Here is a 27,458-nt window from a genome sequence, read left to right on the forward strand (position 1 = left end):
TCAATAAACATTTTCCAGTCTTTTCTTCTTATTCTAATTCTGTATGTCAGATCTGCAAGCTGCACATATTCCGTCAGCTTCAGTTGCTATTCTTCTTTAGTTGGGACAACATGGGCCGGAGTAGTGGCATACAACCTTTTTTGACACCTGGAAATTTCAGTTTGAATTATCCCTAGCAGAAAGGACTGGGTTTTTTTTTTTTGGTTGTTTTTTTTTTGGGGGGGGGGGAGATGTACACATTTATGTGGATTTGTGCGTGCGTGTGTGACAAATTCCAGAGAGGTCACCCGGTTAGGCTGCAATAGATTGCTTTGAAGTCACTTTGGCACCAGATGAAAGGGAAAATCTTCCCCCACCTTTGCCAGGACAAAGGTGACAAAGGTGAGCGCCTCTCCCAGCGAGGAAGTCCAGCTTGTTCGCCTTTCCCTCCGCGCTGAGGCCATTTAAGCGCAACCGACAGCCCCCGCGGAGCCCAATTCCGCGCGCTCCCTGCGCTCCTGTCCTGAACTGAGCCGGTGTCGTCGAGGCGCCTCCTCGGGGAGGCGGCGGAGGCTGCGCTGCCTATGGAGAGCCGAGGGGAGGGCGCAGCCGCCTCCGCCGGCGACATGGCCGCCCTGCACGCCGCCAAGGGAGCGCTGCGAGCGGAGCTGAAGCGCCGCCTGGGAGCTCTGAGCGCCGCCGAGAAGCTGCGCCAGTCGCGCCTCGTGCGCGGCAAGGTGGGTGAGGGCCAGCAAGCCTGTCTCGGGGGAAAGTCTTTTCTGTGGGTTGTTTTTTTCTCCCCTCGCCCCCGGTCAGGCGTTTCCCCAGAGGCCGGCCAACCCGTGTCCCTCAAGGCTCGCTTGCCCTCTTCCCACGCGACGCTGGTTCACGTGCTGTTAGAAAAACGAAGCGGGGAGCGGGGGAAGCCCCTTTCTCCACGGAACGGCGCGCGCGGCTGCCCGGGAAGCGCAGCGCGTGCGCCCTGGTCCCCCCACCCCCGCGCGCGGGTGTTTAAGATAGAGACCGAGAGAAAGTGAGAGTGTGAAGTTCCGTCTGAGGGGGATTCCCTCCCGCCCAGAGAAAAACCGCTCCTTGAGTTGAATGAGGGCGCCTAAGGTGACGCAAGGGAACGGCCCGCACGTGGAAAGGGGCGGACGCGGATATGCCCCTGGAGAGGGTGGGAAGTGTTTTATTCGGAAGTGAGGTCGGTAATGCGTCATCCCCCGGAAACGTGTGCGTGGGGGAGCCCCTGCGGATACGCAGGCCCCCTCGGAAGGGAGATGTCCCGTTGAGTTCATTGTGGCTGCTTTCACCCCAAAAATGGATTGCGTGTGTTTACGGAACTGGTTTTTGTTTTTTGTTTTTTTTTTAAAAAAACGTATTGCTTTTGTATGTTTGTGTATTACTTTGAGGGGATGCTGTGCAAGCCGCTTTGCGACCATTGATGGTGAAAAGCTGCCTATTAATATTGGAAATAAATGCAGAATTAAATGGGTTTAGGGACTGCAAATTGGGACGTGGGTGGCGCTGTGGGTTAAACCACAGAGCCTAGGACTTGCCGATCAGAAGGTCGGCGGTTCGAATCCCCGCGACGGGGTGAGCTCCGGTTGCTTGGTCCCTGCTTCTGTCAACCTAGCAGTTCGAAAGCACGTCAGAGTGCAAGTAGATAAATAGGTACTGCTCTGGCGGGAAGGTAAATGGCGTTTCCGTGCGCTGCTCTGGTTCACCAGAAGCGGCTTAGTCATGCTGGCCACATGACCAAGCTGTACGCCGACTCCCTCGGCCAATAAAGCGAGATGAGCGTCGCAACCCCAGAGTCGGCCACAACTGGACCTAATGGTCAGGGGTCCCTTTACCCTTTACCTTAGGGACTGCAAGCCTTCCGCTTTAAAAGAGGGAGCGGGGCTTAGAGCTGAAACTTTTCTAGAGGCTCGCATACTCTGGCCTGGCAACCTTTTTCCTTCCCACATGTGGTGAGATTGGGTAGAATTCAGCAGTTGAGAGAGATGCATTTTGTGTATGCTCAGAGGCAGCCTCTACTTTATTGACACATCATGAATTCATAGGGCGGAACATAATACATAAAAAGCAAAGCTTTGAGCACTGCCGATGCAAAGTAAGATGCTTCACTTTTGTGCAGTATCCATCAATTCTGTCATGCCATTCATCATTCATATATTTATTTCATTTTAATACATCACACACAAAAAAGAAATATAGAAGTAAACAAATATCCATCACCTCCTAGCAATTGAAAAGGAAAAAAAGGAAGAAAAACAACAACTATATTAAATAGTTCTCACAATACATTTAACATAAAAATGACTTTTTTCTATTATTCATAACCACCTTCTGTTTTCTTTTCACCCCATTCTCAGAGACTGAAACCTCCTTTTGCTTACATAATATTTTGAGATGAGTGAAAATGTCCTACGAATGGAACGTGTTAGACCTACTGTAGACTGGACCCAGCATGAGAATGTCATCAAATAAGGATATTGGAAGCTGCCCTGTACTGAGTCAGAGAAATGGCCCATTTAACTCGAAGCGCCTTGAGTATTTCAGGCAGGGCAAATTTCCCACATGGGAGAGACCCCTGCTTGAAATCTTGGAGAGCTGCTAGGAGTCAGCGTAGGTAAAAGTAAAGGTAAAGGACCCCTGGATGGCTAAGTCCAGTCAAAGGCAACTATGAGGTGCGGCACTCATCTTGCTTCAGGCCGAGGGAGCCAGCATTTGTCCACAGAGAGCTTTCCGGGTCATGTGGCCAGCATGACTAAACTGCTTCTGGCACAATGGATCGCCCTGACGGAAACCAGAGCGCACAGAAACGCCATTTACCTTCTTGTCGCAGTGGTACCTATTTATCTACTTGCACTGGCGTGCTTTCGAACTGCTAGGTCGGTAGGAGCTGGGACAGAGCAACGGGAGCTCACCCCGTCGCGCGAATTCAAACCGCCAACCTCCCAATCAGCAAGCCCAAGGGGCTCAGTGGTTTAGACCACAGCGCCACCTGCTCCGTAGATGTTCCACTGTTCCCTTCTGTATAAGGCTTCTTATTTTCCTGTAACACTGATGGCATGTGATGCCAGTGTTGATGCTTACGTTATCTGGGGACTGAGGGTTACGAACCATGGGATGCATATCTTCTGAGCCTTTCCCCCTCCTCCCTGCACGAGGTTCAAGATCATGGGTAGGCAAACTAAGGCCTGGGGGCCGGATCCGGCCCAATTGCCTTCTAAATCTGGCCCGCGGATGGTCTGGGAATCAGCGTGTTTTTACATGAGTAGAATGTGTCCTTTTATTTAAAACGCATCTCTGGGTTATTTGTGGGGCATAGGAATTTATTCCCCTCCCCTCAAAAAAATATAGTCCAGCCCCCCACAACGTCTGAGGGGCAGTGGACCGGCCCCCTGCTGAAAAAGTTTGCTGACCCCTTCTCAAGATGCTGTGTGTGCCTTAATTAGTATCAGAGGGGAAGTGTTTTTTTTTCTCCCTAATTTATCACATCTCCATCACTTTGTCAGCCGTGTGCGGGACAGAGGTGTTAAATGCTTAAAACGCATCACTTAGGACTACTCTGGTTACAGTTTCGTACCTGCGCAAATATTTCTGTGTCCGTAAGCTGCCTTGAGCGTGGTTTTAACTATGGAAAGGCGACATACAAGTGAACGATTGTGATCATGGTTTCGCTCTGAACAGGTCTTTTGTTTCATTATTACAACGGTTTCCTGTTTTTGTAATTGTATTTCTGGTTGTTATAACTTGCCCTGGTGCATGGAAATGTTAGAAATCACAATCGTTTAATCAAAGCAGCTTCTTGATGTTATGTTGTGAACCGTCCTGAGATTTACGGGTATAGGGCAGTATACAAATTTAATAAATAATAATAAGAAGGGGGGGAAGTATTATGGAAGGGAGGTTGGGGACGTGGGTTGCAAGTTGCATATAAGTTGTATATCCACTGACCCACTAAACCTGCTGAACGCTCTTGTGCTAAGGGAGGGCTCAATAGTTTGTCTCCTGTGTAATTCCTTGCAGCCCCCCCCCCTCACTTGTATAATAATGTGAGAATCCTTATTGTTATGTACTGAAGTTCTCACCCTGGGCCAGCAGGGGGATACTGGAGATAGTTTTCACTCAGGTCCACGTATGCAAATAAGGGATTGAAAGTGACGTTCAGTGATTGGATAGTTACAGAAGGTTGTTACAGTTGCGTTGTACTGGAGCTCTATATAAGCAGGCTGGCTGAACCCTTCAATTCAGTTCTGGCCTGACCTGTGATTAGCTGTTTGAAGAATCGCTGTGTCGTCTGATATGTTCACCCACAACTTAACACTTCTCTCCTAGTAAATTAAAACCAGTTTTTAAAGCATCTCTGTTTCTTGTACACCGGAGTGAAGTTAGGAGCCCTGCTCCATCCGATGAGAATTCGCCTTTCATCTTCATCTGGCTTTTCAGTACCCTGAAATGTAACAAGATGCTGTCAGTTAGTGCCTGAATGAGATGTATTTGAGTAACAGATGGGGGGAGAGAGATGAAAGAAGCCCACCACTGAAATGCCAGGAAACGAAAAGGAGTTGGAGAGCAAATTTATTTATTTGAATGAATACTCATTTGACAGAGGTCTTAATTTGAAATGAGAGTAGCTGCACTGGGTTGACCTCACCACTGGCGTTTAATTAGTCACTGGGTGGCTTTGCTTGCTGAATGTTTCCTTTTGTGACTGAAGTCCTGCTGGTTTGCATGCTCTGATTCGGCAATAATAGCCATTTCCTGATCCAGAACAGCAAACAGATTCCTTTTTTTCTTTCTTGCTTTTGGTAAACTGCTGTACAGTTTCCTGTGTTGTTCACAGTGCTGTGTGGCTGTGGAAGTTTCCACTGTGGGTGACTTCTCTGCCTTTAAATAAGATCTCTGAATCTCCCAGGGGTAGTGGGAGCGAGGCCAGTGCACATCAAAGTACATTTAATTTAAATGCAAATATAGTGGGAAATTTGCAAATTTTAAAAAGAACCTATTGCCTGATGTTGAAGCTTGGTTGGGAGGGAAAGGTTTGGTATCAAGAAAGGAGCTCAAGTTTCTAGGCCAGTTTAAACCTGGCAATGGCCCAGGGCAGAAGTAATTCTGGACTCTTCTAAACTGGGCCAGCCCTATCATTAGGTAGGGAGAATGCGACTGATTTTGGGGGTCATGAAATGACAGCAAATTCTTCACAGAATCACAGATTTGTAGAGTTGGAAGAGACCACGGGGGTCATCTGGTCAAACCCACGACTCTGAGATTTTTTATTTTTTAAAAATACTTTTTATTAAGTTTTCAAAAGCAAAAGCAAATAAGAACATACCGTATTTTTCGCCCCACAGGATGCACTTTTCCCCCTCCAAAAATGAAGGGGAAATGTGTCCTATGGGGCGAATGCAGGCTTTAGCTGAAGCCTGGAGAGCGAGAGGCATCGGTGCGCACCGACCCCTCTTGCTCTCCAGGCTTCAGGAAACTATCCGCAAGCCTTGCGTGCCCGGCGGGAGGTCCCGCCAGGCGCGCGAGGCTTGGGGCGGCAGCCTGCCGCCCGAAGCATGCGGAGCCCTCCAGAGGGTGCCCTGTGCTTCGGGCAGGTGTGCGCAAGGCTTGGGGCGGCAGCCGCGGCTTGGGGGGGAAATAATTTTTTTTTATTCATCCCCCCCCCAAAAAAAACCCAAGGTGCGTCCTATGGGCCGGTGCGCCCTATAGGACGAAAAATACGGTAAGTCAAATTTCCAAAAACAAAGTCCAATTAAACATAAACTCTTGCATCCAGCATCTTAGTGTTTTCTTATTTACACTGTGCTTTGTCACGCTCAGACTTCCTTCCTTCCCTCCCTGCTTCGGCTTTCACAAATTAACACCTACTCCTACAGATTCTTATTTACCCTCCACCCACATCACAAGATTTAAGTTAATTCTGCTACAGTTTTTAAACTTCTACAATTATTCCGTATATACACAACAAATTTATTCCACTCCTCTTCAAACTTTGTTACTTTTTGATGTCTAATCTTATTAGTCATTTTCGCCAACTCCGCATATTCAAACATCTTCACTTGCCACTCCACTAACGTTGGGATCTCCTGGCATGGAGGGGACGACTCTGAGATTAAGAGTCTCATGCTCTACTGACTGAGTTGGCTATTTAATTTCATATTTAATATCACATTGTATTTTCACTCCCAGGGACGAGGAGAGGTGCTTGTGGGCCATTCAGCCTCAGGTGCCAACATAACATGAACACCTTGATACACCTTTGATATTCTGGGGGGAGCATCATTTGTTCTTCCCTCTTGGGCAGCACAATGTCTTCAGTTAGCTCTGCATCCAAACCATGGCTTGCTCTAGAGTGATTTCTCCCCTGTCCCACCTTCCTTGTGTTTGCATTGCACCAGTCTAAACCATTCTTAATGCAAACCGTGGACCCCTTGGTCTGAGGTGGGTCTGCAAACTATGGTGATCCTGCCATGTTGTTTGTGTAAACCATGGTTTGCATTAGCACCAGGAAGAGGAATGTTCTCTCCAAAGAAGTAGGGTGAGAAGGGAGTACATTTTCACAAGACTGGCTCTTGATTTGCAGGTAATGGGGGTTGTATCAAAGTTCTACTCAGAGTAGACCCGTTGAAATTAATGGATCAAAATTAGTCATGCCCATTATTTTCAACACTCTGAATAGGACCAGCATTGGGTAGAACCCATTGTTTGTAGGGAGATAGTTCTAAGTGGTGGGCTTCCAAACTTGGATGACCTTAAATATAATCTGGAGAGCGGCCTGATCATGCCCAGTGTTGTGTCATCTCTGAGCCTAAGAAGATCTGCCTTTTCCCAGTACTTGTTTGGGAAACCTGCCAGGAAAAAAGCATACCCCCAATTTTTGGTTCCTTGAAAGAACAGAAGGATGCAGACATTAATAATGAAATAAAACACAGTATTGACAACCGTCTTGAGTAGCTCCTTGTAAATAAATGGGTGTAATGTTCACATATATCAGTTTAAAATATATATTTATATCCTGCCTTTTCAGCTTGCAGTAAGTTGTGAGCCACTTGAGGCAGCTAACGAGATTTCAGATTAAAACAATCATACCGTATATACAACCGTCAGACCAATAAACACAACAAATAAACTTGGTTGTAAGAGGATGATTTAAGAGCCAGTTGACCCATAAACCTGTTGGAATGAAACATGTTTTAGTTTGGCGTCTTCAAGCCTTCAGGGAAGGGGGCAAAGAGCGCCAAAGCCTAACAGTGACACAAATTCGTCAGAAACCGTGTAAAGATTGGCAAAAATTATGGCTGAACTAGCTGATACTTAGTATGCCTATGGTGTTTTCCTGAGTGCTCAAGGGATTTCATCTACATTATTTGCACGATCCTAATAACAGTTTTGTAATGTTGGCTGCTTGCATTATGCCCACATTACAGAGAGTGTCTTGCCTCAGGTCATCCAAGTGAAGCTCAAGGAGGAGCAGGGATCTCTTCAGGGACTCCCAGCTCAGTTTTCAGATTGAGTTCATGCTTGTAACTATTACTGCTGCATTGAGTCCCGCTGCAGAGATAAGGAGACTCCACAGCCCCAAATGAGAAAGCCTCCGAAAATAATCCCGTTTCTTAATCCTGTTTACCAGATGGTGGTGCTCCCTGCGGAGAAGCTGTCAGAAGCTAAACACTTGGGGGAATTTGGGGATGCAAGAGTGCATGTGTGTGTGTGTAAGTTTTAGGGGGCGTATGAAATTGGTTGCCCAGGAGAACCCAAACACCTGCCTAGCTCCCTAGAAGGTATGTTAAGAAGAGGGCTGCTGGATCAGACCAAAGGTCCACCTAGTGTAGGGGGATTGACTATATGACCACTAAGGTCCCTTCCTCCCCTCCTTATTTATATAAATTATAAATTGGATATCCAACATCCAACATAAAAACAAGATTCCAAGGAACCTCCTGGACTTCCCTCCTCCCCTTTGTGGATCCCATTGTTAATCATTTCCTCCTGCATCTTTTATGATCATCCAAATCTTTTACCTCTCCGTTGTATCCCAAATTCACCATTAAACTACAAGTGTTATCCCAATCCTACTAATGATTTTAACAGTTTACAGTGGTTTTTAAGATAAGTTACAGTTTTCCCCCATTCCTTATTAAAATTTTGGTCTTCTTGATTTCTGATTCTTCCGGTCGTTTTAGACATTTCAACACAATCCATCAACTTGATCTGCCATTTTTCTCTGGTAAGGACTGTTATGTACTGAGTTGAATAGAATCCAAAATGCAGCAGTCTGATTGGTCCTAGAACAATAGGATTCAGAATGCAGCAGTCTGATTGGTCCTAGAACAATGCAGCAGTATGATTGGTCTGCAGGAGCCACCCAGTCCAGCTCCAGATGGAAGTGAATCCACAACCTGATTGGTCTACAGGAGAATTCCGGAATTAGCCGATCACGTGCAGCCCATTGTGTAAATAATGTATATAAAGCAGATACTTTGGGGGAACTTTCATTCCTCCTCACCACTATGAGCTGAATAAAGAGCATGAAATCCACTCTCGACTCTGAGTATATTTCAGTACTTTATCTTCTTTCCATCTCTGGGCCAATAAAATCCGTGCAGCCATGGTCACATACATAAATAGTCTTTTCTGCTCCCTTGGGATTTCGGCAACTCCCTTGGGATTTTGGGGTTTTTAAAAGAAAAAGTTATACTGCTATGGTCCTTTCCAACTGTATGGTTTGATACACTATTAAAAGAACAACAACCCTGGTTACAGTTGGAAACTTGGGATTATGTGGTTAAGCCCAATGCCTCAAGGAAAAGGTGGGTTCTCCCACTGTTTTTTCTCGTGAACTTTCCAATCTCTCTGACTGCAAACTCCTCTCTTTCCCAGTGCAGGTGTTGGAGCATCCTAAATACCAAGCTTCTCAGAGAATTGCAGTCTTCCTAAGCATGTCGGATGAGGTCCAGACAGAAGAAATCATTAAGGACATTTTCCAGCATGGCAAAGAGTGCTTCATTCCGCATTACAAGCCCCGGAGCAGCCACATGGACATGGTGAAGCTAGCTTCCTACGAAGAAATTGCTTTGCTCCCCTTGACTTCCTGGAACATCCATCAGCCGGCTGAAAATGACATCAGGGAAGAAGCCTTGTCAGCGGCAGGTGAGCTTGGCAAGCATGGGGCTGTAATTTGGTGCCAGAATACATCCTTGTGGGAGAGATGAGTAATGTTATGACATATCAAGGCATGGACGGTCATTGATGGAAAATATCCAGTGTGGTACAGTGGTTAGGCCAGGATTGGGGACCCTGTCGCCTTCCAGATGTTGGTCTCCCAATCCCCATCAGCCTCAGGCAGCATGGCCAACGGTCAGGGATCATGGGGCTTGTAGTCGAAAACATCTGGATGACACCAGTTTCCACATCTGTGCTCTGTTGCACTGCAAAAACACACATGCAATACAGTACACACAGAGAGAGCAATTGTTCTGCAAAAAGACTGGGAATCTGCATGCTAGTCTGTGAATCAGATCAGTTCTCTTCAAATTGACAAGATGCATGAACCAAGTTTGCCTAAAAACATGGACTGAATCTAATCTTCATCATCATCATCATCATCACCACCACCATCACTTATTTATACCCCACCCTTCTGGCTGGGTTTCCCTAGCCACTCTGAGCAGCTCCCAACAGAATATTAAAAACAAGATAAAACATCAGACATTAAAAACTTCCCTAAACAGGGCTGCCTTAAGATGTCTTCTAAAAGTCAGATAATTGTTGATAATTGACATCTGATGGGAGGGCGTTCCACAGGGCAGGTGCCACCACCAAGAAGACCCTCTGCCTGGTTCCCTATAACCTCACTTCTCACAGGGAGGGAACTGCCAGAAAGCCCTGAAAGAGTTTCCTGCTGCTGTTTTCTGCAGATGCAATAGAGGCGGTGAAGAAGGTCCTCTTCGCCATCGCTATCACCACTTGGTAGGTTCGATGCTGAGCTCTAACATCTGTCAGGTCCGATTCAGAATGAGTTTTCCACCACCGGCGCTCTAGCCATCTCAGTGATTGTTTTATCGCCCTCAGCTCCGGGGAAAACCACGGCTCCATGCAATCGGATAGGGCGCTTCGGAGCCAGACAGTCGATAGCCCTGGTTAACTCCACAATCCAGCGGTCCACCAGGGAATCAGCTGAAAGGCCATCAACATGGGATAAATCATCCCCTACCACTCTCTGGAAACCATTTGGATCAGGCTTCCTCAAACACAGCCCTCCAGATGTTTTTGGCCTACAACTCCAAGATCCCTAGCTAGCAAGACCAGTAGTCAGGGATGATGGGAACTGTAGTCTCAAAACATCTGGAGGGCTGAGTTTGAGGAAGCCTGATTTGGATCCATTAAGTGGTGGGGGCGGACCATCTGAATTGGTCCCACCTCCCTACAGAGGGGAAGGGTCACAGAAAAGTCCTTCAAACATCCCTCTCCGCCCCCCTCCAATTTTTAAAATTGAAAATACTTCGTTCTCCTACAGGACTTTAGAATTGGTACATAAGCTAAGAGAAGGGGGAAGAGCAATTTCAATTGTGGGCAGAAAAAATTCATTAATTGCATACGTCTGCATGAAGGTATAATGAGTGAGCTATTTTAATCATTCTCAGACTGACATTCTATGGACATTAGGTGCATACCTGCATTTAAGAAGCCCTGGAAAAAATCCACCCGTGTAGTAAATAACGTCTTGACGGCCCCATTGAAGGATTTAAATAAGATGTGTGCAAAATGACAGATAGATGGAGCGCATATGTTGGAAGCGGCGATGTTAAATATAACTACATAATGGGAAAAACAGAAAATGGTCCAAACAAGATTGTAAAGTGATTGCCAGGACTATTAGATTTTCTTCCCTTCAGGGAGGGTTGATTAAAATTTACAGTACAATATATATCCAAGCGAGAGATTAATTTAAAAAGTATTTTTTTCCTGCCTTTTTTTTTTTTACACTGGTCATAAAAAAGACCATGGCATGAGACAAAATTGAAAATCAAGGCTTAGCTCTTAATGTAATTTATTTTTTAATGAAATGATTTGAAGTTTGGAATGAACTTCTGCTCAAAGACAATGAGCCATGGCACTTCTGTGTCGGGTGGGTGGGTATCGGGAGAAGGGATTTGGGTCTAGCAAGGCATTAGTATTCTGGTGAAAGAGCCCCTCTGGGGGAAAAGGGGGAGCAGGAGCAGTTCCTGATCCTAGTAGTGCTTCTAAACTGCCAGGGATTCTCAAGGCAGAGATGAATCGAACGGTACCGTCCTTTGCAGGCGGAACTCAGAAGTCAGTCCCACGGAGTTAATTCCCTTATTAAATTTATAGCCTTCTCTTCCTCCCAAAGGAGCCCAAGGGCTGGAAACATCAGGTAATAAAATAATAAAAACATCTCAAAAATTAAAATAAAATCCATTTCGGATTCCAGACCAGGAACGATCCGAACTGAAAAGCCTTGTTGAAAGAGGAAGGTCTTCAGTCGGTGCTGAAAAGACAACTGAGACCGTGCCAACCTAAACGTTCAAGGGGAGGGAATTTCGCCACTCTAAAGGCCTGATTCTTACTTTGTGTAGAATGGAGTTACTGATACAGTGGGATCTGCAGAAGAACATCACTTGCAAAGTCAACGATCCATTGGGTATGCAAGTGGTGAAATGATACACGCATTGCTCAGAGCCCTTTTTGTTGTGTTTTTGTGGGTGTGTTTTGCAACATGTCACTGGGGCAATAATAGTGCATAAGTGGACGATTTATACTGGGCTGCCTGCACATCATTCCACTTTATTAGTTGCTCTGCAATGCAGGGACGCAGGTGGCGCTGTGGTCTAAACCACTGAGCCTCTTGGGCTAGCTGACTGGAAGGTCGGCAGTTCGAATCCCTGCAATGGAGTGAGCTCCTGTTGCTCTGTCCCAGCTCCTGCCAATCTAGCAATTCAAAAGTACACCAGCGCAAGTAGATAAATAGGCACCGTTGCGGCGGGAAGGTAAACGGCGTTTCCGTGTGCTCTGGCTTCTGTCACAGTGTCCCATTGCGCCAGAAGCGGTTTAGTCCTGCTGGCCGCATGACCCGGAAAGCTGTCTGTGGACAAACACCGGCTCCCTCGGCCTGAAAGTGAAATGTGCGCCGCAACCCCATAGTCGCCTCTGACTGGGCTTAACCATCCAGGGGTCCTTTACCTTACCTACCTAACCCCAGTGTTACTTCATTATTGGGCTCCTCTGGCACTATAGTGCAACAAAAGCAAGACAATCCCCCCTCCGGGACATTTGTGGTATAAATATTACAGGGTTTTAGCAGGAAGCTGTGGGGCACGCACTAACTGGAAATGAAACTGCACGTTGTATCCAAAGCTAGCCTTACTCGGAGTATTTATTTTTATCGATTTGTTGCGCTGACTTTCCCACTCTCCCCCCCCCCCCAAGGCGGCATGCATGAAAGTCCCCCTCCTCATTTAACCCCCACAGCAACCCTGGGAGGTAGGTCAGGCTGAGAGACAGCGACTGGCCCAAGGTCACCCCGAGAGCTTCATGGCTTAGTGGGAATTTGAACTCTGGTCTCCCAGGTCCCAAACCGACAATCTAACCACACTGGGGCTAGATCTAGTGGAAGGTGTTTTGGGGTTGTTTTTTCAGAGAACTGTGGGTGGGGGAATTTGGGTCAGGAAACCAAAATCTGTCGAGTCTGTGGGAAATGGCTGACCCAGATTAGCTGTGTGCAAAACGGCTCACTTTCTTTCTGGAACTTGAGCAACGAGGGCTACTAGAGGCCCGAAAACGCTTCCTTTAGCCAGCAGGTGTCAGTATTCTGTAGATTTAGTAGTGAGATTGAGTGACAGCCCCCCCCCCTCGCTCCATGTAATTAAATTCTTGCTCAGTCATTGCAGTCACATACAGGAGACAGATCAGGTGTCCCCAGGGAAGTCTGAAGGCAGCTGTGCCATGTGCAATCATTTCTCTTAAATGTGAGTGTAAGAAAAATACTTGTGGGGTAGGGGCTGTGACAGGGGCCAATGAAATCATGAATACTTTGGAGACAATACATTTTTTTAAATTATTCTATTCTATTCTATTCTATTTTTTATTTTATTTTTTATTTTTTATTTTTTTATTTTTTTATTTTTTATTTTATTTTATTATTTTATTTTATTTTTATACCACCCTTCATCTGAATATCACAGGGCAGTCCACAACATCAAAATACAACATGAGAAAGCAAAATACACAATAAAACAAAAACAAACAAATAACCTCCACCTCTTACAAACACATTTAAAATGATTCTCTGTTAATCAGCCAAATAGGGGTAAATAGGGATGTTTTCACCTGATGCCGAAAGATATGTAATGACGGTGCCAGGTGAGCCCCCCTGGAGAGAACATTCCACAAACAGGGAGCCACCACAGAAAAGGCCTGTTCTCTTGTCGCCACCCTCCAGACATCTTGTGGAGGAGGTACATGAAAAAGGGCCTCAGGTGCTGATTTCAGGGTCTGGATCGGTTCAGAGGCGGTCCTTGAGATATCTGGAGATGGTGAATGCTCTGCTGGGATTTTCTTCCCCCTCTCATAATGCTAGAATTCAGAGCCACTTGGCAAAATTGATTGGATGTGGACAGAGCGACAAGTATTAATTTTACCTGGTATAAGAAGGTTACTTTATACAATGACACATTCTAACTAGGCAAAAGCACTCAAGGAGGGTACAAAGCAGAGCTGGGAAAGGGTGTTGCAAGTGTGTGTGCGCGGGGTGTAGGTTTGAGAGTCCAAAGGGCCAGCAGTTGTTGTTCAGTCATTTAGTCGTGTCCGACTCTTCGTGACCCCCTGGACCAGAGCACGCCAGGCCCTCCTGTCTTCCACTGCCTCCCGCAGTTTGGTCAAATTCATGCTGGTAGCTTCGAGAACACTGTCCCACCATCTTGTCCTCTGTCGTCCCCTTCTCCTTGTGCCCTCCATCTTTCCCAACATCAGGGTCTTTTCCAGGGAGTCTTCTCTTCTCATGAGGTGGCCAAAGTACTGGAGCCTCAGCTTCAGGATCTGTCCTTCCAGTGAGCACTCAGGGCTGATTTCCTTCAGAATGGATAGGTTTGATCTTCTTGCCATCCATGGGACTCTCAAGAGTCTCCTCCAGCACCAGGGCCAGCTAGAGAGGCCAAATTTGGCCCCTGGGCTTGAGATTCGCCCGGGTCGGACTAGATGATCCTTCCAACTCTTACAATTTTATGATTCGAAGTCCTGGCATGCATGTGCGTCTAACCTTTCCATCTTCATTTCCCCCCGGAATGAGCATTTCCACACTGAAAGGAGGAAAGGATAGCTTTTGTCTTTGGCGGTCTGTATGTTTTGCAGGTAATTTGCTTGCGAGTTTTTTGTCAGGCAGGTTGCTAAATTGCCAGCGAGATGAAATTGCAGAAAGTAATACTTGGAGACAGGCGTATTATTCTGCTTTGATTCAACATGTTCACAGCTTCTCAGCGCTGCTAGGTGGAACTGGTGCAGCTGATTGTAAACTGATAAGACGTGTGGTTATTTTATGCTTGGGGTTTTTTTGTTTTTTGTTTAATCCATGTGACTATATTTCAAATCTGTGACTGCTTGTGCTTCACCACCCACACACAGCAGAATTGGCACAACCCAGAAGTTTGAAGAAAAATCCTTTATAGTGAGGGGTGGGCTGTAACTCAAAGGAGTGGGAATGGGACTTCCTGGAAAAGGACAATGGAGGGAGAGAGATGTGGTAGAATGTGAGCCATCTCGTCTGGATAGGTAAAATTTCCTGGTTTACACTGAAAAGCTATTTTTAAATGCACTCTGGTTTGGAAGTGAGTTGCCCATAGAGATCATTGGAGACAACTGAGATATTAATGCAGCTGGGATTCCACCACCAGGATCTTCATTCCCTGCAAAGCAGCCCTGACAGCACTGAACATGCTCAGTGGGGATGGATGGTTGGGGATAAACCCCCCAAAAAGTGGAGAGTGGATGGGATATTGGGGTATGGCTGGAATAAAAGACCAGATCAGACCAAACACTCAACCTAGTTCAGTATCCTGCTCTCACAATGGCCATCCAAATGCCCGTCCAAATGTCCTCAAGCAGCGCATAAGCACAACACTCTCCCCGCTTGTGGACATGGGTGGCGCTGTGGTCTAAACCACTGAGCCTCTTGGGCTTGCCGATCAGAGGGTTGGCAGTTCGAATCCCCGCGACATAGTGAGCTCCCGTTGCTCTGTCCCAGCTCCAGCCAACCTAGCAGTTCGAAAGCACGCCAGTGCAAGTAGATAAATAGGTACCGCTCCGGCGGGAAGGTAAACAGTGTTTCTGTGTGCTCTGGTTTCTGTCATGGTGCTCAGTTGCGCCAGAAGCAGTTTAGTCTTGCTGGCCACATGACCCGGAAAGCTGTCTGTGGACAAATGCCGGCTCCCTTGGCCTGAAAGTGAGATGTGCGCCGCAACCCCATAGTCGCCTTTGGCTGGACATAACCATCCAGGAGTCCCTTTACGTTTTTTTACCTGTTGCTGCGTACTACCGCCCGATCCCAATCTGCTTTTTGCCCTTCCAATTATTTTGAAGCTAGCTGCCCTGTAAGACTGGGCGATATCTGGTTTTCATCATCGCAATATATCTCCAGCTAAACATCACAATATACCAATTCATCACAATGTCTGAAATAAGGAGGGGGCTGTGAAGAGGAATTGGCTGGCTTCATGGTTTCCCCCACATTTTGCATAGCACACAGCACACACACACACACACACACACACACACACACACACACACACACACACGCCATGATTCATAATCTATTGCCAGGTCAAAAAATATGAAACCAATATAACATGATGCGGACTTGAAACCCGTTTGGGATGATATATCAATATATCGTCTAGCCCAGGGGTCTGCAACCTTTAAGACAAAAAGAGCCACTTGGACCCGTTTCCGAAGAAAAAAAAACTGGGAGCCGCAAAACCATTGCGACATTTAAAACAAATATATCTCCGGAGCTGCGATCTGACAGCGGGCGGGAACGCACGCACCGCCCCCATGCGACGTCACAGCCAGTATAGCGCCCGCCACAGTGGGGAGTGTCGGGGCACACAATGCGCCTCCTCCCCTCGCTAGTATCCACCCCGGAGCCGCGGCAAAGGTGTAAAAGAGCCACATGCGGCTCCGGAGCCGCGGGTTGCAGACCACTGGTCTAGCCCTACTGACTTGTTGCCTCTTAATCATCTTGTCTGCAGGTTAAACATACACAACTTTCCTCATAGCTAGGGATGGAATTTAGCTCAGTTCTCACTTAAAGCCAAATCACACTGTGGAAACTGAAGTGCAGCCATCCTTTGAAATCTGCACTTACCTGAAATTTGCTATGCAGTTGTCCCAACTAAACAGCGTTTAAAAAATATTATGCATATATTTTATATATTGGTGAAAACGGCATGCAAAAAATGCATTCTGTGAGGAGAAATTGCTTATGAAAACATGTCCATTGGTCAAAAGCGCATACAAAAATTAATATAAATCCATTCCAAAATGTATCATCACCTCCCTCAACACCTTCATCCTTTGCCTTAAAGTGGACATTGTTGCAAGTGAAGCTTTGGGGGAACAGAAATAGAGGAAGGAGAGAGAGAGAGAGAGAGAGAGAGAGAGAGAGAGAGAGAGAGAGAATTGAACAAGAGCTATCAAATCCCAACAGACCTGAAAGGAGTGGAAGCTGCAGGAAGAATAGTTGTTAGCGTGTGCCTCTGCTTTGCTTCTGTTAGGTGATGAATTGTCAGTATTCCTTTGCCTTAAACCTTTATGACTTATATTCATCCAAGGGAGAGTCATGCTTTTTTTGCTCAGGAGGGCAAATGTGGGCCAGGAAGGTAAATTCTTCATGCTGACACAGATCTCTGACACAGAAGAAGAGAGGGATAGGGCTCTGTTACCTGGAACCTACTTGCGGATTCTGCCGACGGCCCTCATTTTCTGGGAAGACCGCTTACAGATTGTAATGATCTCAGGCAGGCAAGCAAGCTCCGACAAGAATTAACGAGTCTCTGGCCGTTTTATGGTACCTTTATTTACAATTCACATCCAGAGAGCGGCTCTGTGCCTGCCGCTCTTAGCTACGAGTTGGTCACTCTGAGTCTCCGCCCCTTTCGCAGCATGAAAGGCGCCAAAGTCCAGTCCTTCCGCTCTTGTACTTCCGTTGCATTTTGACCCTTTCAGCTCTTCTGGTTCAGGGAGAAGGGGAGTGGACTCCCCTTCCTCTCTCAAACAAAGAGCCCTCTAAACTCTGCCTCCCTCCTGGTTGCATAGCAACCCTCTCAATGTCGTCTATCTCCTCCTCCCCCTCTGTCTGTGAGCTTTCTGAGTCTGCTGCTTTATCTGAGTATGGGAACTCTAGATGAAGGGGGCCCAAACTATCCTACCCCTGCTTTGCCGGCATTCCCTCTCTCCAGAGTCAGACACTGGCTTCCTGTGGAATGGCATTCCTTCATTTTCACAGTCAGCCTCTTCTCAGGCATTCGATTCGGCCACGTCTCTGACACAGATACACTCCAGAGGGAGAGTTCTTGAGTGTTTCTGCTGGAACGGTCACCTATGTGGAGGTCACCTATGGGAGGAACTGTAGCTTATTGGTGTTGCACCTGAACTGCAAGTAGAAGGAGATAGTTGAGTGGTACGGCATTTGCCTTGAATGGCAGGAGGTCACAGCTGCGTGCCAGAGTACCTGCTTTGTATGTCAAAGGTTGAAGGTAAGTTGTAGAGCTTTGCATGCAGAAGGTCCCAGATTCAATCCCCGACATCTCCTGCTAAAAGCTGATGGGGAAGGAAAGTATTCCCGAGCCTTTGGAGTGTCAGGGAGAGATGACCAGAGATGGAGAACTTGGGTCCTCTCCAGGCATTGCTGGACTCCAATTCCTGATGGTTGACTATGCTACCTGGGACTGATGGAGTCCAACATCTGGAGATGTTCTCCAGCCCTGGAACAGAGAATACCGATTGGGTCTAAGGGCAGCTTCCTAAAAGTCTGTTTGGAAAAATTAAAAGTACAAAAAACAGCTTAACATGGAATATATATAAAATTAGCTAAATCTGTCCCCAGCAAATGGGCTTGCTTTGCCGATCCATTATTGTTGCTTTGCAATAGAAAGACAAAAGAAGAAATCCACTTTATTTTTGAGATAGTATGGCAGAGAAATTTAACTTGCTTTTTGTTATACTAGATGGGGCAAGCTCTTGGCAAAGATGGCACCTCAATGTATCAATGTCTGCCATTCCATTGGGTGGCTGTTTCAAACTTAATATGCCATCTCTAACGCAGGGCTGGAGCAATAGTGTATATTTGATTTTGAGTGTTTGACAATTCCTGGTCTATATGCAGGAAGCAAATTTAGGTAGAAAATGTGCTGCTCATTTGCAAACTCTGAGGATTTATTTTCTTAGAGGGCCTTCCCCCCCTCTCCCCAACCTCCGAAGTATTGTTTCAATATTTATTCAGAACGCTATTTATTTAAGGCTACATTTGCACATTTATTCAGTCACGAATTCCTGCAACTTCTCGTTTGCCCTGCTAACTGTATGTTTGCCTTTGACACCTTGCTGCTGCATTTCAAGCACAAACCATTGCATTCAGCGGATCTTACTTCTGAGTAGACAGGCAGAGGGTTGCACTGGCTGGTTAGAGTGTTTTAAAAACATATTAGTCAAGAATTCTGGATGCTACAGTGTTTTATATTTTGCTGAGAACTATAGCTTTGCCAACAAAGGTCCGTATAGTAAAAGCTATGCTTTTCCCAGTAGTGATGTATGGAAGTGAGAGCTGGGCCATAAAGAAGGCTGATTGCTGAAGAATTGATGCTTTTGAATTATGGTGCTGGAGAAGACTCTTGAGAGTCCCATGGACTGCAAGAAGATCAAACCTATCCATTCTGAAGGAAATCAGCCCTGAGTGCTCACTGGAAGGACAGATCGTGAAGCTAAGACTCCAATACTTTGGCCACCTCATGTGAAGAGAAGACTCCCTGGAAAAGACCCTGATGTTGGGAAAGATGGAGGGCACAAGGAGAAGGGGACGACAGAGGACGAGGTGGTTGGACAGTGTTCTCGAAGCTACCAGCATGAATTTGACCAAACTGCGGGAGGCAGTGGAAGACAGGAGGGCCTGGCGTGCTCTGGTCCATGGGGTCACGAAGAGTCGGACACGACTAAACGACTAAACAACAACAACAAATAGCTTTGTGAGGGAAAAGCTATCATTCCCATAATTCTTTGGGGGAAAGGATGTGCTTTAAATGTAGAAAGGTACAGATGGCAATAAGTCACATCCATTGCTCCAACTATTTGTTGCCTCTACCCCTGTCTGCCATTGGCATATGGCCCCTGGAAGATTACTTATGAGGGAACATGGCCCTGCAGTCTGAAGTGTTCCCCCACTTTGAACTCACAAGATCAGCACCAGACATATTGAAATATTTAGACCTTTCAAGGATATTGCAGATCTGGGCTCCATTCTTACTTGAAAAATAATACATATACGTTTATTTTATTTCTGCATTTTCTGTTCAGATAAGCACAAGAAGCTTTGGCAGGAGCTGTGAGGAGGCCCCGGCAGTAACTACATATCCAACACCCATCCAACAGCCACTGATACCAATATACGAATAAATTGCATCTCCCAGTCAGAAGCCTCAAATAATTAAGTGAGAGGAAACAATTTACTCCAGACTGGAGACATTAAACAAAAAGATTGGGGAGGGAAGAGCAGAGCAGAGATGGGGAAGCTAGTGCTAAATTTCTCTTGCAAATATAACAGGAAGAAACCACAAGAGTCCATATTGACAGTAAAAAATAATCTATCAACTCCAATTTAAACATATATCAATATCAGCAGACCATATGCCCTGATAGATACTAACATAGATAAATACTAACAGCTTCATATCTGGCGTTGCTTAGGAATTCTAAACCCCCCCCCCCCAAATGCGTTGTTTTGAAAGGTTCGGTCCATCGTGTTAATCCAATTGTCTCCAAAAGAGATGAAATCCTTCCACTTGGTCTCAGGAACTATTATACAGAATTGGGTTACGATTCCTTCACAGGTGTCCAAATGCATAGGATACAATGCATTTTCAAAAATATATACTAGGCCATTGCCATACATCCGGATTTTCCCAGACATATATACGGAATACTGCAGTCGGCTGCAGTAAATCTTACAAATGTCCGGGGGAAATCCGGATGTATTGCAGCTTATGTTGGCAGCGCCGTTTTTGCTGTATTTCCATAAAAAAAGCTCAGAAGTGGCATTTTTAAAAGCAGTTTTGTCCCAAAAGCTCAACCACTGTCTGGATTTGTAACTGTTTGAAATAAAGGTAAAGGACCTCTGGACGGTTAAGTCCTGTCAAAGGCAACAATGGGTTGTGGCGCTTATCTCGCTTTCAGGTCGAGGGAGCTAGTGTTTGTCCACAGACAGCTTTCCGGGTCATGTGGCCAGCAGGACCAAACCGCTTCTGGTGCAGCGGGACACTGCAACAGAAGCCAGAGCGCATGGAAACGCCATTTACCTTCCTACCATATTGGAACCTATTTATCTACTTGTGCTGGGACAGAGCAACAGGAGCTCACTCTTTCGCAGGGATTCGAACCGCCGACCTTCCAGTCAGCAAGCCCAAGAGGCTCAGTGGTTTAGACCACAGCGCCACCCGCGTCCCTAATTAGGCAACCTTAATATATACTGAAGGGACGCGGGTGGCACTGTGGGTTAAACCACAGAGCCTAGGACTTGCCGATCAGAAGGTTGGCGGTTCGAATCCCCGCGATGGGGTGAGCTTCCATTGCTCAGTCCCTGCTCCTGCCAACCTAGCAGTTCGAAAGCACGTCAGAGTGCAAGTAGATAAATAGGTACCGCTCCGGCGGGAAGATAAACGGCGTTTCCATGCGCTGCTCTGGTTTGCCAGAAACGGCTTAATCATGCTGGCCACATGACCCAGAAGCTGTACGCCGGCTCCCTCAGCCAATAAAGCGAGATGAGCGCCGCAACCCCAGAGTCGGTCACAACTGGACCCAATGGTCAGGGGTCCCTTGACCTTTACCTAATATGTACCAGATACATTCAAATGTAGAAAGGGCAGTAATATGTTCAGATTACCCTTCCAACTTTGAAACAGCTTCCACATTTGCTGTGCATGTTAGTCTCCACATCACAGGAATATAATTTAGAAGCGTATGAGCACCTACAAATGTCAAGGATTGTTTCCAAAGCAAAGTTATTATGAACAATAATATTTCACCCAAAAGAGGACGCTATACAACTTGCCCACATCAATGAGGTTTTATCAGTATCACATTGGCACCTATCTGAATGAACGAAAACACACACACACAGCCAAGAGTTTCACGGCACCTTAAAGACAAACAAGATTTATTGTGGTATGAGCCTATGTGGACAAAAGCCCACTTTGTCAGATGTTTGAAGTGTTATCAGCAAGAGGATAGAATTAATTAACAAGATGTATATACCGCTTAATTAAGAATACGTTTAAAGCATATCAAAGAAAACTAAGTGAGCCTAAAGCTTACTAACAGGCCATGAATATCCCAGGGTATCTCTTAACCAAATGACAGGAATAGCCAGCAACTCCCTTCCCACTTTTCTACTTGTTCACAGCAGGTTCAGCAGGAGCGTACACAGACCATCAGAAACAGGCTCTCTTCTTTTCGTAATGAAATACAGTGCTTTTGCTCCTACATCCATCCCCCCAGCGAATAAAAGTTCCTGAAGTTTCTCTCTTCTGCAAAAACTAACAAGTAAGATGATGAGGTTCGTTCCAAAGGGTTGCACAGCCGCCGCAGGCTCATTTGTTTCAAATGTCCCCTTGGCGATTCCCACTCCATATCGGAACAAAAATAGCAGATCGGCACAATGGTTGCCTTTAAGCTTGGCAGCGGTTCAGGACGGCAGCCGGTTCCCTTCTTCTCCCTGGCAGAGGCATGAATCAACGTCTGAAAGCCCGATGGCCAGCAAAACCTCAGCCCCTGAGTGCAAACATGCAATTCAAGACGAGAAAACACCCGGACTTCACTCCTCCTTTTCCCTGATATTGCTTCCCTCTTTGCGCAGAATTCCCTCCAGCCCCTGAAACTGTTAGGAACAGTTTCAGGTTAAGAACGGACCTCTGGAACGAATTAAGTTCTTAACCCAAGGTACCACTGTAGAGCTTGAAACTCTTAATCTGAGAGTTGTGGGTTTGAGCCTGCCTTGGGTAAAAGCAGTGGTTTTTTTCCTGGGGGTATGCATACCCCTAAACATTTTGTGATTTTTTGTGCTTTTGTCCATTTACTGTATTATTTTCCCTGATTTGAACTATAAAATGGTGATTTTCTTGAGTCAAAATGAGAGTACCCCTAAACATATTTTTAAAGAAAAAAAAGCACTGGATAAAAGGTCGAAGGAGGTTGTACTATGTAGATGATCTGGTGGTTCCTTCCAGGTCTACAATCTTACGATTCTATGATACATGATAAAAACCGTAAAAACAAGAACCCCATCCATAGCCCCCAAATCACAATCCATTCAATATACAGTTGTACCTTGGTTCTTGAACGCCTTGGTACTCGGACGTTTTGGTTCCCCAACTCTGAAAACCCAGAAGTAAGTGTTCTGGTTTTTGAACGTTTTCTGAAAGCTGAATGTCCGACGTGGCTTCTGATTGAGTGCAGGAAGCTCCTGTAGTCAATCGGAAGCTGCGCCTTGGTTTTAGAACCGTTTCTGGAGTCAAACGGATTAAGTTCGAGAACCAAGGTACAACTGTTTTACAGGGAGGACATCCTAATCAGTTCTTCAATTTTCTTCTTCTTGTTGTTTAGTCGTTTAGTCGTGTCTGACTCTTCGTGACCCCATGGACCAGAGCACTCCAGGCACTCCTGTCTTCCACTGCCGCCCGCAGTTTGGTGAAACTCATGCTGGTAGCTTCGAGAACACTGTCCAACCATCTCGTCCTCTGTCGTCCCCTTCTCCTTGATCTTTCCCAACATCAGGGTCTTTTCCAGGGAGTCTTCTTTTCTCATGAGGTGGCCAAAGTATTGGAGCCTCAGCTTCACGATCTGTTCTTCCTGTGAGCACTCGGCAGATTTCCTTAAGAATAGATAGGTTTGATCTTCTTGCAGTCCATGGGACTCTCAAGAGTCTCCTCCAGCACCATAATTCAAAAGCATCAATTCTTCAGCGATCAGCCTTCTTTATGGTCCAGCTCTCACTTCCATACATCACTACTGGGAAAACCATAGCTTTTACTATACGGACCTTTGTTGGCAAGGTGATGTCTCCTTTTTTTTTTAGAGAGACATCAATTTTCTAAGGCAAGGGTAAATTTAAAGAGTATTGGTCTTCATCCAGTATGCTCTTATCCTGTGAGCCCATGACGACATGGACAGGCATATATTCTGAGTTGGAGAAGTGTCCCAGCCAGGGCCCCAATCTATAATGAATCCTATTTTCCTTTTATCCCTTATGCTACAGTCCAAATTAACCAGCCTATAGTTAAAATGCTGCAGTGTTGTAGAGCTACCAGATGTTTCCTTTCTTCTATTAAAAAGAAAGCCGGGGTAGAATCTTGATTATTATTAACAGCACAAGCCGAGTTTTCATCTTATTGATTGCATAATAGATCAACTGCAAAAATAATTATACCTGTGAAAAGCTTGAGCAGGAGGGGGAAGGCGCCCGCAGCGAAGCAATCCCAGTTTGTAATTTTTAAAAAAGAAAAGAGTCAGGGATGTGAGCCTGCTTGGGCGAATTAAAACCAAACAGTGGAAGAAACAATCATAAAAGTGCCCTGGCCAGCAGCACACACTAATATCAAGAGAGAAAAGCGGAATTAAAGAGAAGTACCAGGAACGTGGAAATTATCCTTAAGAGATTGCTTAGTTGTTTCTACATCCATATTGTTTACCAATCACTTGTAACCTTTATGTGATTGAAATGTGAATTATGGTGCATATATCTAGGATTTCAAACCAGTTAAAGAAATCCTAGCCAAGCGTAAGTGTTGTTAATGATTCAAATGAATCTGCATGATTGAGAATGATAGCACTGTGTGTGTGTTTGTGTACTCACACATACACCTTTGTTGTTTTTAAATGATGTCTGCACAGGTGGCATCATAGGAGCAGACTTTATATACCACGTCAGACCGCTGGCCCATCTACCGGTAGTTAACATAAAGGTACCCCAGTGTGGTGTAGTGGTTAAGAGTGGTAGACTCGTAATCTGGGGAACTGGTTCGCTTCCCCGCTCCTCCATATGCAGCTGCTGGGTGACCTTGGGCTAGTCACACTTCTCTGAAGTCTCTCAGCCTCACTCACCTCACAGAGTGTTTGTTGTGGGGGAGGAAGGGAAAGGAGAATGTTTCCCGCTTTGAGACTCCTTCGGGTAGTGATAAAGCAGGATATCAAATCCAAACTCTTCTTCTTCCAATGGTCTGACTCTGTACAAGTGAGCTTTCCGTGCTCCTGTGGTTATCTGAATTTCGTGGTGCAGTTTACTTTAAAAAGGGTTATTTTAGAGGATGAATGTGTACAAAATGCCTACAATGATCCTTTTAAACCAGGCCTTTGGTTGATTTGATTGACATCCTATGCCTTTTTAAAATGTGGTGGTGTTTTTTTCGAGGGTATTTTTATTGGGTTGTTGTTTTTATTTTGATTATATATTTTGATTTTCTTCTGTGAACCGCCCCGAGACCTCTGGGTATAGAGCAGTATATAAATTCAATAATAATAATAATAATAATAATAATAATAATAATAATAATACAGCTGTACCTTGGTTTTCGAACACAACACATTCTGGAAGTTCAACTTCCGAAAGGTTCAGAAACCAAGGCATGGCTTCCGATTAGCTGCAGGAGTGTCGTGCAGCCAATCGGAAGCTGCGCCGAATGTTCGGCTTCCGAGGCAAAGTCCACAAACTGGAACACCTACTTCTGGGTTTGCGCCGTTCGAGTTCTGAGTTGTTTGTGAACTAAGGTGTTCTAGAACCAAGGAACGGCTGTAATGATAATAATAATAATTGATGCAATTTTTATGCATTAAAAAAAACACCACAACAAAAAATCTGTATGGAATAGACACAGATCAGAAGAATCCATCAGTCCCTAACATGAGAGCAGAGCTAGCTTGCTGCCCTCAGCTGTGCTTGAGGACACTGTCCCATAACCAGTATTGGAAGTAAACTTCTACTGCCGCTCAGGTTTGTTTCCGTATATGGGAGGGGATGGTACAATTTCGGTTTCTCTCAAACTTTTCATTTCCCCCACTCTTAAGTCATAGCTGCTTTTAGATTTCCCCATTCTAGTGAATGGGGAACCAGAGAGCTTTCTTTTTACACAGCGTGCCTCAGGAGCAGAACTGCAGATCGAAGCAGAGAGCCCACAGAGCGACTCAGAAAAAGATGAGAATTTAAAATAACATAGCTATAAGGCAAATCTTGAGGTCTGTGAACGTGTCAATATATGCCACCCTTCCTGAATAAATAAAAAGGAAATGAGTTGGTGAAGTCAGTACTGTTTCACTCAAAATATATGTTTTTATGTTCTCTCTTCAACAGAGGGCCTGGATCTCATCCTCGTGCCAGGACTTGGTTTTGACCAAACCGGCAACAGACTGGGAAGAGGAAAGGGGTACTATGATACATACCTGAACAGGTGCAGACAGCATCCCAAAGGAAAACCTTACACAATCGCCTTGGCTTTTAAAGAACAAGTGTGTGACGTGGTCCCTGCGTCTGAAAATGATGTGAAAGTTGATGAAATCCTGTTTGAAGACAACTGACCTGGAACCAGTTTTTATGAATTCCTAAACAGCTGTAGAGCTGGTCCATAACTGCACATTCACCTCTGGCTGCATTAACATGTCTGAAAGGCTTGCTCCAGATTACAGATCAGGTGAAAGGCTCATCTAGTCTAGCATCCTGGTCTTGCGTGGCGAGTTCCCGCCTCCCCCCCCCGGTGGAAATAATGACACATGACACAAGTATTTAGGTTATCGTATTTTTTGCTCTATACGACTCACTTTTTCCCTCCTAAAAAGTAAGGGGAAATGCGTGTGCGTCTTATGGAGCGAATGCAGGCTGCGCAGTGATCCCAGAAGCCAGAACAGCAAGAGGGATCGCTGCACAGCGAAAGCAGCGATCCCTCTTGCTGTTCTGGCTTCTGGTATTCAGAATATTTTTTTTCTTGTTTTCCTCCTCCAAAAACTAGGTGCGTCTTATGGTCTGGTGCGTCTTATAGAGCGAAAAATATGGTAATGGGCTAAAAATGGCCACAACTTTATTGGTTACAGGTGATGAGCGGTATTGGCTAGGCATTGGTCCTACCGACTATCCGGCTTCAGCCTGTTTGCTTGAAGACCGGGAAGGGTTAACCGCCAGTAGGTTAACCCTGCTGATGCACATCAACCAGGAGCTCCCCCGGGGTCACTGCTTGGGGGCATGCCTTGGGCTCTCACCTTCATAGGCTTCGGACAGGGCCACGCCCCCCGGAATCCTTTACCGGACTACCCTTCACAATCCGGGGGAGGTGATGGCGCTTCCTCCCCCCTTCATCTACATAACAATACCCCTACCAACGTCTAACCGCCAATCCCAGGAAGTTGTGACGATTTGCTATGAGGTAGGTGAAAAAACCAAGTGGCTGGTGCCAATTTGCCAAGTGGAAAAATTCCTACCAGGCCCCTTGACGGCGACCAACCGAAGTCCATAGCAAAGTCTTATGAACCCTAAAGGGTGGGTGGGTGGGAAACCAGAGGAGCTATGGTGGCCAAAGAGGGAGATCCTTGGCCACGCCGATGCTAAATAGCGCAAACCACGCCTCCCCCAGGCCAGCCGATTGGCTGGCTAGGGAGATGACGCGGCCAAGGAATCCCTCAATGGCGCGGAGGCTGGGAGCCAGCCCCCGCGCACATGCGGAGGGTGTGAAGCCTGCAACCCCACCTCCTCTCAAACTTGGAAGTGGCTTTACAGTGGCCAGCCAGTTACCTACAATGGACAGGATCTGAGTGGAAGAGCTCTTTCTCCATGCAAAGCCAATGGAGTCCACAGAATGTGCAATATAGATGATGATGATGGTGATGACGACGACGACAACAACAACAACAACAACAACAACAACAACAACAACAACAACAACAACAATAATTTAGTATTTCTACTCCTCCCATCTGACTGGGTTTCCCCAGCCGCTCTGGGCGGCTTTCAACAGAACATTAAAAACAGAATAAAACTTTGAACATTAAAAACTTTCCTAAACAACGCTGCCTTCAGGTGTCTCCTAAAAGTCGGATCACATTTTTACACATAACAGAACATGATACATTTGTGTTTTATCGGATATACACCTGTCTCATAATCTGACAATTCAGTGTGATTAAAAGATTATTTGTTTCACCCGAAA

The 27,458-nt window shown here is 45.8% G+C and overlaps 1 protein-coding gene across 2 annotated transcripts; it reads left to right on the plus strand.

Moving 5' to 3' along the window:
* Positions 1-395: 395 nt before the first annotated feature.
* Positions 396-27,458, plus strand: MTHFS (methenyltetrahydrofolate synthetase). 2 transcript variants are annotated; one of them, XM_028706664.2, is made up of 3 exons: positions 396-716; positions 8,883-9,147; positions 25,616-27,458. In XM_028706664.2, exons 1-3 carry the CDS (start codon positions 564-566, stop codon positions 25,837-25,839), a joined length of 642 nt encoding a protein of 213 aa, XP_028562497.2. In that variant the 5' UTR covers positions 396-563; the 3' UTR covers positions 25,840-27,458. The 2 variants fall into 2 exon arrangements, with proteins under 2 accessions (XP_028562497.2, XP_028562498.1); XM_028706665.2 differs by having other exon boundaries at positions 525-716; positions 8,878-9,147.

The sequence above is a fragment of the Podarcis muralis genome, chromosome 14 (assembly GCF_964188315.1).
Source record: "Podarcis muralis chromosome 14, rPodMur119.hap1.1, whole genome shotgun sequence".
Lineage (NCBI taxonomy): Eukaryota > Metazoa > Chordata > Lepidosauria > Squamata > Lacertidae > Podarcis > Podarcis muralis.

What these genes read in the sequence shown, in the direction of transcription:
- MTHFS (XM_028706664.2), top strand. Translation starts at nt 564, where the DNA reads ATGGAGAGCCGAGGGGAGGGCGCAGCCGCCTCCGCCGGCGACATGGCC. An exon ending in CGCGCCTCGTGCGCGGCAAG is followed by an intron (nt 717 to 8,882) that starts GTGGGTGAGGGC and finishes TTCCCAGTGCAG; the next exon opens with GTGTTGGAGCATCCTAAATA. An exon ending in AGAAGCCTTGTCAGCGGCAG is followed by an intron (nt 9,148 to 25,615) that starts GTGAGCTTGGCA and finishes TCTCTTCAACAG; the next exon opens with AGGGCCTGGATCTCATCCTC.